At 41.8% G+C, this 11,794-nt stretch overlaps 2 protein-coding genes across 2 annotated transcripts in view; one reads left to right on the top strand and one right to left on the bottom strand.

Annotated features, from left to right (window-relative positions):
* The first annotated feature begins 659 nt into the window (after nucleotides 1-659).
* Nucleotides 660-7,298, top strand: desma (desmin a). Its single transcript, XM_068573149.1, has 10 exons — nucleotides 660-1,324; nucleotides 2,859-2,919; nucleotides 3,142-3,237; nucleotides 3,986-4,147; nucleotides 4,238-4,363; nucleotides 4,521-4,631; nucleotides 4,913-5,022; nucleotides 5,159-5,211; nucleotides 5,824-5,915; nucleotides 6,547-7,298. The coding sequence occupies exons 1-10, from the start codon at nucleotides 747-749 to the stop codon at nucleotides 6,586-6,588; spliced, it is 1,431 nt and encodes a 476-aa protein (XP_068429250.1). The 5' UTR covers nucleotides 660-746; the 3' UTR covers nucleotides 6,589-7,298.
* Nucleotides 7,299-8,439: 1,141 nt separating this feature from the next.
* Nucleotides 8,440-11,794, bottom strand: part of tmem198aa (transmembrane protein 198aa) — a 29,352-nt gene continuing 25,997 nt past the window's right edge. Inside the window, exon 7 of the mRNA XM_068573116.1 lies at nucleotides 8,440-11,467. Coding sequence (XP_068429217.1) covers nucleotides 11,315-11,467 — 153 coding nt within the window. The 3' untranslated portion in view covers nucleotides 8,440-11,314. The remainder of the gene's footprint in view (nucleotides 11,468-11,794) is intronic.

Here is an 11,794-nt window from a genome sequence, read left to right as displayed (position 1 = left end):
GAGGGGGGGTGAGATTGGGAGGAAGGGCCTGTAGAAAATGATTTACAAAAATGTCAACTAACTAATATTTTTTTTTCAACTCCCTGCATTAATCTTGAAAGGCAATAATTTATGGGAAACATTAATGTTACTACTTAATCTAAATTGGATTTTCAAGTCAACAAAATGGGTTTAGAGTTTACTTCAGAAGAAAAATAAATGACCACTTCACAAAGAGTATTGCATTTCTAATCACATTGATAAACACCGAATTAAACTAAAGTTGCACTTTAACTCAACCAGTTGTATTATTTTGTTACCTTTTTTTCAAAAGCACCCTTATAGTCTTACCAAAAGGCACCATTAATGCTCATTTATAGATTAAAGATGATTAGATGACAGTATCCTGAAGTAGGAATGGAAGAACTTGGGGTATCCCTTTCTTAAGCTATCTTCCCCAATGGGTCGACTGTAATCTTTCCTCAGGTTGGGGTCTGGATTTGAAATCTTACAATGTGATCAATTGAAGGAAAATTGGGTTGAAGGTAAAGTTGAGGGGAGGAGTTGTGGGAATAAACACAGGGCGAATAGAGACCGAGGGAGGGCGAACAGGAGGCGTTGGGGTGAGAGTGGGCGTGGTAACTACAAATAGCTGCGCTCAGTGTCTGGTATTTCTTCACTTCGCTTCTCTCCCAGTTGCCTAGTTGGACAGTTAGGTTCTCGGCCCCTCCATCAAGACCCCAAGATAACCAAACAGTCAACCAGCCATGAGTAAGTCGTATTCCTCTTCGGCCCAGACGGCCTCCTCGTACCGTCGCACCTTCGGCTCTGGTATCGGGTCGACCCCAATGTCCTCCGTCTTCTCATCCGGAGGTGGCGGCCGCAGCTCTCAAAGCCGCATGTCTTCCAGAGTCTATGAAGTTAAGAACAGCGCTAGTCCCTCCTATTCTTCATACCGGATGTCCTCTGGTGCTGGGGGAGCAGGGTTTGGCTCCTCTTCAGCCATGCGCACCTATGCTGGCGAGAAACTCGACTTCAACCTGGCCGATGCCATGAACCAGGACTTCCTCAATACAAGGACCAATGAGAAGGCCGAGCTTCAGCACCTTAATGACCGCTTCGCCAGCTACATCGAGAAGGTGCGTTTCCTGGAGCAGCAGAATTCAGCGCTGACGGCGGAGATTGAGCAGATGAGGGGCCGCGAGGGGCCCGGGCGAGTGGCGGAGATGTTTGAGGAGGAAATGAGGGAGCTGAGGAGGCAAATAGAGGCCCTCTCCAACCAGCGTGCCCGTGTGGAGGTTGACAGAGACAACCTGGCGGATGACATGCAGAAACTGAAGCAGAGGTAGGTTACAGGATGGCTAAACAAGCGGATTGAATGACAAGTACCAATGGACGCAACAATGAGGAAAAAGAGCGGAGGGAAGAATGTATGTTGCTGATGCAGCTACGAGGCTCCAAAAAGTTTAATGAGAAAGATGTTAACTGTTTCAGAAAAATGAACTCAATCTGAATAGTTGAGGCAGTCCCGGTCATGTTGCTCTTCTATTATTGGGGAGTAAAACTGTCAGGAGTTCCCAACTTTTTTGGACTGTGATAGGCAGTTTAAGCAAATGGTGATGTCCACCTTTCATAAAATAGGTGTAACACAAATATTGTAATTATTTTCACGTTCATCATATGATGACCCTTCAATTTTTTCTTTAGGCCCATATGAATGAAGGTGAGGATAGACAAACAGGTACAGTTTTAGCCGAGCAGAAAGAGAAGTAGACAGACACAAACGACAGATGAACACATACAGCCGGTTGTGTTTGTGAATGTAAACTAAGATAAAAAGAACAAATATTGAACAAAATCCTGTGACCGAGAGAGAGAGAGAAAGAGAGAGAGAGCTGTGGGTGTATCTCTGAGTGGTCTATTTGTGACTACTGGGTCAGCTCTTTGGAATTTGTATTTCTGTCACTGCAATAGCAAGCAACTTCCCTTGAATTGAAGTGTGTAAAGAACGTTCACTTTTTTTTCCATCAGCCATTTTTAAATTGTTGCCTGCAGCATTGAGTGAAGCTCGCCAAAGCACCTGCTGCTCTCACTGAGATCAAAATACACACAGAGACCCCCTGCCTGTCAACAGTTACAATGCAGACACGCATGCACACACACACACACACACACACACACACACACACACACACACACACACACCTACAAACACAGCCATATATATCTATACATATGTACACAGACAACAGGAACAGCAACAATATACTGCATTTAACTCACCTTAATATATCAGTGACTTTAGTCACCTCTAGAGGCACCTTTGCAGTTTGTAAACGCATACATTCCATGCATGCATTTCTACATTTTCCAGTTTTTCGGGGGGACAAAGTGAAATGCTAATTTTAGGGACAGCACCACCGAGGGCACACCACTCTGTTCCTTTCTCATTGTTACCCTTCTGATTCTGAAACGTGTGGCAGCAGCTGCATCACAGGTCCAGGACTCAAAAAGCAAATGTGTGTATGTGCTCATGCATGTATTACTCATGTCGGAAGGATATACATCGGTTTAGACGGTCACATTATGGGGTCTCGCCCTCCCTTTTGGGGACAAAAAATGCACATCCCCATAATGTAGATCAATTACATTTCTGGTTGAAGACTTGGTTTAGTGTGTGTGTGGATATGAACACAAATAAATGTGTCATTGTCGAGTCGGTTCTAATATTATAAGCTGAAAAGAACAGAGGGCAAAAGGCTGAAGGAATGAGAGGTGTGACAAGTGTGTTTGTCTAGTAATTGGTCCCTGGGGAAGAAGCTGTGCTCTCAAACATAGTTGTTTTGTGTTTGAACCTTCTCCGTCCTTCTTCTCTCCAGACTGCAGGAAGAGATCCACCAGAAGGAAGAGGCAGAGAACAACCTTTCTGCCTTCAGAGCTGTACGTTCTCTATTCCCTTACAATCTTTATCTGAGTACATTTCAACATTTCTCATTTTATCCCCAAAGCCTGAAGTAAAAATGTAAACACTCCATGCCTTCACAACTTTCGTCACTTTTCCATTAAACACTTCATTCCTATCAGCTTCTTTTTTACGCTCCACATTTGCACCTCTTCTGTAAGTTATGATAAATAATAGTTTTGTTTCTGTGTTGTATCCAGGATGTTGACAATGCCACTCTGGCCAGGCTGGACCTGGAGAGACGCATTGAGAGCCTGCAAGAGGAGATTGCCTTCCTCAAGAAGATTCATGAAGAGGTCTGTTGTTATGTCTATAAACAGTGCAGTGTCTACGTATTATGTATGTTAGGATGGCATGTCCTTTTTCATACAGCAACTCTTTATTTTGTGTGCACGTTTACACAGTCCCTCACTCTCCTGATACACCAATACAAACTGTAACTATTTGGGCATATACATAGGTAAGCAAATCTTACTACAGCTACATACATACTCCATACTACTCTACTGGACACGCATACATGCAAAGACCGAGCTACACACCCATACATATGGTGACACGTTTGAGTTCTCTTCTTGACATTTTGTTATCTCTGCCTCAGCTTTGACCTCTCAGAAATGCTGAACTGCCGATTGATAGAAGAGCATGGCAGCTGCTGTCTGTGTGTGTGTGTGTGTGTGTGTGTGTGTGTGTGTGTGTGTGTGTGTGTGTGTGTGTCAGGGCGATAGAGAGGGAGAGAAAGAATGTGTGCATGCGAACAGATGCAAAGCTTTTTATATCTTTCGTTTTGACCAGGAAGACAGCTGAGTGCGACCAAAGCTTACTTGTTTCACTATGTTAACCAGTACTATTCTTGATGTCTAATATTGTTTTAATAATGTCTTACTGAGCTAATTTTCAAAAACATTGTTACCTCTATATCAATATATAGCTGAAGTCATTAATGTAGGATGCCAAATTCGAAATTCTTAAACTGTTTCCCACAACAAAAACCACCCTGTCATAATTCCTTTCTTATTGTGTTATCCTCATGTCACCTTGCAGGAGATCCGCGAGCTGCAGAGCCAAATGCAGGAAACACAGGTGCAGGTCCAGATGGACATGTCCAAACCCGACCTGACTTCTGCCCTGAGGGACATCCGTGTGCAGTATGAGGGCATTGCCGCCAAGAACATCGCAGAGGCTGAGGACTGGTACAAGTCTAAGGTAAGGGCGTGAGCATGTGCACACACCACACACACACACACACACTCTGGTTCAGCTTTTGTGTTAAGCCCTCATCCCCTCTCTCCTCAGGTGTCTGATCTGAACCAGGCTGTGAATAAGAACAATGATGCTCTGCGTCAGTCCAAGCAGGAGACCATGGAGTACAGGCACCAGATACAGTCCTTCACCTGTGAGATTGACTCACTCAAGGGCACTGTGAGTATCGCCTGCAGTCCATCTCAGTGTTGTTGAAATGACTGGTAAACACATCTGTACTCTCTGTCAAGGCACACCGCTTTTTCTTCTTCTGCCTTTCATTCTGCGTTTGACCACTTTCTTCCACTTTTAACTTCATGCATCTGTTCCCTTGTAGAACGAGTCTCTGCTGCGCCAGATGAGAGACATGGAGGACCGCATGACCCTCGAGGCTTCTGGCTACCAGGATAATATCACACGGCTGGAGGAAGAAATTGCTAAGATGAAGGTAATTAGCTTTGTGATTTTACACGGACTATTCAGTCCATTCCAGCAGATTATAGAAAGTACCATCAAACGTATTCAATCATTGACTAGCGATCATAGATCTAGCCACTGCGTAACTGATTATACAAATTCATTAAATGAAACCTCCAATAGAAACACACTGCCCGTGTTTGTGATCGGACAGCTTTACAGCAAGCGTTTTGGTCAATGTACTGTTGAGGATGTCCTCAGGGTGAAGTTTGTTCAAGCAGACAATCCAAACTCTTCTGTGTTGACTTAAAGGATGATATGGCTCGTCACCTGAGAGAGTACCAGGACCTCCTCAATGTGAAGATGGCCCTTGATATTGAAATCGCCACCTACCGCAAGCTGCTGGAGGGAGAGGAGAGCAGGTATGTGTGTGTGTGTGTGTGTGTTCACATTTGGATGTGGATGAAGCTAGACGGCTTAAGACTTATCTCTTCCCATCGAACTTTCTATTTCCCTCCTATTACCGGCTTGTGATATTGAATTATGTTTTTCCTTCAGGATCACTACCACCGGGCAAACCCAGTCTGCTTACTCCTCTATTGGATTCAGAGGTAGGGGCAACAGTAGACATCATTACCTTCACATATAAATACCCATACAATGCATTTTACATTCCAGATGAGTCAATGAGGGATAAAAGAAAAGACTAATAATAGCTTGTGACTGTATATGGCAGCTGCTATTTTGAGGCCATTTCAAGTTGCGTACCTGCAGTGACACTGTCTAACCACTGTGTGGCGATATATGACATGTCAAAAACCTTCATGGCTTTTTATGCACAGGGGCAATCATCAACAAGCCACCCATCAATAATCACACAAGCCCATTCGCATCATGCATCAATAGTCCAAATGTGCAATCAATCTCTGTCAATATCTTTCCTTAAGCCACTTTGTGGCTGCTTCAATGAAAACAGTGAGCAGTAATTAAAGATGATGAATGAATATGAGTAGGAGTTTGAAGTGGCAGTCATACTAGCTCCACAGAGTGTTTCATTGCTGTCCCCTTCATGTGCAAAGCATGTCCTCGTGTTGTTCATAGCAATTAACTAGAACAATACTGAGCTTATGTCTTCTGACTGAATGCACATTGTGTAAGTGGAGCAACGCTCATTGTGTCAGTTCATGAAGTCGTAAACGAGCTGTGTGAATGCATTGTTTCAGAGACCAGTCCTGAGTTCCAGCATCAGCGCCCCTCAGAGGTTCACTCCAAGAAGACCGTTCTCATCAAGACCATCGAGACCCGCGATGGAGAGGTTTGAGCACACACACAAACACATTGTGTCGCTGTGATACTCAACACACACATAGCCTAATATATTGGGATCAAAGTTTTGCACCTATATATTTGAGCTATAATTAAGAGATGACAATTACAATCTTCCAACTGAATCATTTTAATTTGTTATATTTTTGTCCAGATGAAGTATTCTATGAGCCAGGGCGCTAGTGCCCATTCTGTAAGTCTGGTTCTAATATCTCACTATCATCTGTTCACTGGTGACGGAAGCAAACTACCAGATTTGGGATCTGTGCCTAGAATAGGCTGAAGTTTGCATGTGGCTATGACAGCCATGACAGAATGGATCCTACAGAGAGTATAAAGCGATCTATGTCTTGAAATCACAGCTGCAAAAACATTTCTCGTCTCTAACTCCGTGTATAAAATCTGGTAGTTTGTGCCAAGCCTTTATAGACACATAAGTTAACCTCAACACTCCTCACCGGCTTCACTTTCAGAGCCCGTCCCCATGCACAGCACTTCACCACAAACAAAAAAGACCTCCTTCACCGTTGATGGAAAATGCTCTCACGTATAATCTGCAACATTCTCCAGTCCTTAACATAGATAATTAATATATATGTTCTTTTCTTCCTCCTCTTCAGGTTGTCAGCGAGTCCACACAGCATCAGCAGGACATCATGTAAACCGGACGAGGCAACGTTAGAAACACTATATATAACCAATTAATGAAAAATAGGACAACAATGGATATTTTCCTACCACGATTTAGAAGCTGAACCTATTTTTAGAGACAAAACGTTGAACATTTAAGCTGATTTGAATGTGAACACAAAATGATATGAGCGAATTCAACCAGTAGACATCTTTAACAGGACAGATGCAGTCTATGCTCAATCACTGTCTTTTGCCTGGTTTTAAATATGGTCATTCCAAGATGTATGCTATATTCATGAGACTTTCCTTCAATCAAAAACAACTGAGTTTGTTATATCTTGTCTGCAAACATTTAAATGGGAAGAAAAGAGTTTTCAATCAACAACAAGGTTTACGTAGGCCCAGTATCCACAGGGAGGTTTTCAAAGTGCATGACGGATCAAAAGGCCGGAAAGTAATATTGTAAAGTTTACCGTTCACTGCACATATTCCAAGTCTTTCTGTGCAAATGTACACGTGTATAAATTGATAAAGAAAGGCTTCTATTTGTGTAACTGATTCAAGGAAAGTGAGATGTTGTGTCTGAAACACAAACATCTAATGACAAAGGAACTCAGTCATGTTTTAAGTTTGAGCTCAAAAGCATCTGCTGGGTGCTTGATTGTATGAGTATGGGTGACCATGTTACACTGCTTCCCTGTGGCCAGAAAATCAAATAAAGACATTTGTTACCACCGTTTGTTACTTGAGTCAGCCATTTTCTAAAGATTTTGTGATCAAAGAAAACTGTTGTTGGTTTTTGTGGCAGTATCCATAGTACGTGTATTGTGTAAGATAGTCTCCATTTTAAATCTACTCATTAGTATTCTTCAGATAGCGCACATGCCTTTGCATTGGTTCCTTTATGGACTACTTACCCACTACATTCATCATCTGATCTGAGCTGTTTTAGCTGTCTTAAATGATCGCTTTCCCATCCAAGCGTAAGTCTTTTGTTAACATTTAATTCCCTTTTATAAAAAAAAATAGCAGTTGCTTTTCTGTTGAAATTATCAGTAACAGGACTGATCTCGGTGCAAAGCAAAGTGCACAATGGCTTGTTAATGAGCGGGCCTCGACTGTGCTTTGTTTCTTGCAGGAAGCAGATTAGCACAGCATCAAGAATTATATAGTCCATTTTGTGTCTAAAGGCACTGGACTGAAAATGTCAGCAAAGATTAAAAAAAAAAGAAAAAAGTGGGGGTGAAGGAGGAAAGAGAAAAAGAAAAATACAGCAAGGGCAGCACGAACATGCAAAAATGGGCGCGAGACCGGGAGAGTGGTACAGGGAGAAAACGAGACAGAGAGAGAGAGAGAGAGAGAGAGAGAGAGAGAGAGAGAGAGAGAGAGAAGAAAGAGAGAGAGAGAGAGAGGGGGGGGGGGGCACAAATGTAATGAAAAGGTTATTTGGACACAAAGAAAAAGGAATGAGGCTGAACAAAGACACAGAGAGAAATAAAGTGAGAGGCGGTCATTTCAATGCTTTGGAGCCTTTTTGATCAGAACTTTCTGTCTGACACGGTTTCTTTGCAACTGCTACCAATGCCATCAGCTTCCCAATGATTGTAGGACAACAAAAGAAGGGCAGCGTGTTCCTCTTCCATTTCCTTCAAATGAAGTCAGAAAACCTTCGTGAACTCTTCTATCAGCTGGTGAACGTATGTTAAGGAATTCAGGCGTAGAAAATCTCACGTGGCTCCTTTGTTGTGCTGCTTAGCAGTTTAGTCGTAACTGTGACGTGAAATACAGAATGCGTGTGTGACTTTTTTATATGCTTCTGATAAGATTTGTACCGTTGAATGCATCTCACAATGTAGGAACAGTAGAGACAAACACATCCATTAGATTGTAGAATCACAATGTTTATCATATTGTAGGTCCATATAAAGTCATGCTATCAATAATAATAATAAAAATAATAATAAGGTGATTTGTACACATTTGAACAGGGTGGTATGAAAATGAATTGTCATCTCTTCTCACAATGTGGAGCAATGATTGAATTACTGATGGTTGCTGATAATCAGTTGAGGCTCAGTTTGTTTGCTGCTCTTCAACATCACACGTCGAAACAGGAAGAGAACGATACAAGTGCATCCACCACCCAGCCAAGTCAAACCAATGGGACATACAGAATATAAACAGGTCCAATCTGCTGGGTATATGACACATGGGGTCATGGTGTGAACATGAAAATTAAAGAAAGCAATTGAACATTTGAAAATTATTTACAGTTCAATATCTACAACAAGTGTTTCCCCAACAACTATTCAGTAGTGATGGGCACAGGAAACAGAAATAAAATAGAAGAAACTAAAACAAAATAATAATAAATATCTGACAATTTATTTCTAATAATTAATTATTGTAGGCCCAATTTACAAATTTTCCTAATATTTAGAATGACCATTTTGTCAATGTTTGTCTTTCTAAAATGTTAAAGACATTGATGACGAGAGTAAAACCCTAAAAGAAGATCAAAACAGGACTGAAGTGTAAGCAAAACCTCAAATAACACTTGTACAGCCACTACTGCAAAAACATTATTGCCATAACAATGATACGGCAGAAGAGAAGGTGACTTAGCATAATGCATGTCAAGAGGAGGGGAAAAGAGAAGATCCTGTGGCAGAATAGGCTATGGTTGGTCCTTTCTTCAATCATTGTGGATTGTGTTTTGTGCACCCTAGGACCAAAGTCTAAATGTAAGTCGGAGGTTTTCACACGACAACAGTGACACACTGAAACACTGACACATTGAAAACAGTTACACAAGGATTCTCATGCAGTACTGGGTTATGGTGAGAATGATTGGTCCTGGTGCCAAGCCCATATTTAGATATCTTGTATGTAAAAACAGTACTGTGGAATATTTTTGTTCATCTAAACCATGTGTAAAATCTCCCAAAAATGTAACATTTTGGTGTTTATTGTGAGGAACAACTGTGCCTCAATTCCAAAGAGGTTCAAATAAAACAAAAATAATTCCTTTGTACTGAAAATACTGCTTGTACAACATTGATGTTGTACAAGCGGTTATTAACAACATTAATGCTCGGAGCACATTTGAATTCAAAAAGACATTCACACGCCAATGCATGTAACACACAAACATATGCACACGAAAACAATAAGTCTTGAAAAAAAAAAGGTCCAGCAGTAAACATGAGAGGGCGCTATTTGCAAAATGAATTCATATTTTTCCTTATGTTTCATCATTTACAGGAGATTATCTTCCTCCTCCTCCTTTTCATCATTTAACACTTCATCCAAACTATAAGATTCACATCTTAAACAGGACCGGGCTACTGGCAACATAGAGGAAACACAATACAGCATACACTACAGTGAATCCCCCTCTCCTTGGCCAATGTGTGGTGCAATCCATCACTTACCACAGGGCTTCTGTGTCCACTCACACACGCACACACACACACACAGACACTATATTTAACATTTTCACTGCCATGTATTGGCCCCTCCAAATTCTGAATTTGAACTGTCTAATTCCTGGATGATCAGTATCAGATTGCATTTTTTTTGTCTTTGTGCTTTAATGTTATATTGAGACAGCCGACAAATTCAACAAAGGTTGACTTTCTCTTGGATAAAAAGAGGAAAAGGGACGCGTGAGCGTTCAGAAACACTTCAACAAGGATAATTACATACAGTAGCTTCCCAAAAGAAATGGGGAGGTAAGTTCGCACCCCCTGGTCACGCCCCCTGGTCACGTCAGGCATATTCCCCTGGGAAAATGGCGTAAATGTAGGCAATGACACACGGAGTGTTCCTGGGTGAAATAACATTAAAATTGTCGTCAGTGTTAACTCTTGCATCCTCTGCACAACTAAAAGTAGTTCCTGTTCTGCAGTTTTAAGCAGCACAAGACTTTTGCTGCCATGTCTGGATTCACAGGCTGTCAGTGAAGTTAACAGGTGGACTTCATGTACAGCTTCCTTCACCCGGCGAACTTTCAGTGGGGAAAATGATGAAGAAGAGCTGCCTTTCTGTTTCAGTGATAGCTGTTTTCGGTTGTTTTCCTGTCCTCATAGTCCTCTGAGCACTCTTAATGCAATCCTTGAAGCAAATTGCTTCCGCCTTAATTTCCCCTGAAATAAAGATGCCGTGGAAGGTTTATTGAAGGCTGTGCTACTCAATGGAAGCCATGTGATGCTTTTTTTAATATCTGAAATGGTGCAGCCCTCCCGCGGAGAAAGTAATGTTTTGATAGTTTCCCCCAGTACAACCCCACTGGAAATGACTTTGTATGGCTTGAAGCAACCAGAAAAAATCTTCAAATCAAATGTTCACCAGAGATATTTCAATCAACTCCCCAGCAGACATGTCCATTATCTCCAAAAAGATTCAGGTTTGAAGTCCAGTATGTGATGACTAGGTTTGAGATTTGACAAAGCAATCATTTCTTGCTCTCCCTCCAAAAGAAGAGGTGCTGCTCTTGTGTCTTGACAAGTCATAAAGAACAGAACAGAACCAAACTGGTCAAAATAATATAACCTCTAACAGGTCTGAAAGAAGTAAACCAGTGTGGGGATCACCACCTTGTAGGGACGTAGTGCGTTCCTGTCGGGTTATTAGGCAGTTGATAAGGTTGGCACACAGGGTTAGGTTTTCTATGCCTAACAGTGACAAATAGGTTTGAAGTAGCCTTGTGTAAATGTGTGTGTGGTTAGGTGTATACATGTTCATTTCCCTGTCTCAGATGTGAACCGGGGGTCCACTGGGAGCTGTGAGGGGCACTCGAGAGCCGCAGTCGTAGTCGAGTTCAGCCATGCGGGAGCGGCTCATCATTCGACTGTGGGAGTAGGCTCGTCTGTCTGTTTGTCGGTCCCTGAAATTCTTGATGTAGCTCTGTGGACAGGCAGATGATACAGGGTTGGAGTAGACATATACAGTGCGCATGCTGTGATTTATAATGACAGTAAAGTGCACAAACAGCAGTCGCGAAAGAGTACACTTCTTCACTTTTGTGAAGAAAAAGAGAAAAAGATCAATACCATTCTTGTATCTGTCTATTCAATTTAAAGGTAGGTAGATTGTGTTACCGTTGTAGGTTAGCTGTCTCTAATCGTCATGCTAACTAAGCTCAATGGCAGCTGAGCCAGCTGTTCTGTATTGAACATACTCACATGGGAGTGACATTAATCTTGGCAAATAAAGCAAATAATAGTATTTCTC

The sequence above is a fragment of the Clinocottus analis genome, unplaced genomic scaffold, assembly GCF_023055335.1.
Source record: "Clinocottus analis isolate CAN_PGR_092001 unplaced genomic scaffold, fCliAna1.0.p SCAF_12, whole genome shotgun sequence".
NCBI classification, from domain to species: Eukaryota; Metazoa; Chordata; class Actinopteri; order Perciformes; family Cottidae; genus Clinocottus; species Clinocottus analis.
This window is presented reverse-complemented; position numbering and strand designations above follow the sequence as displayed.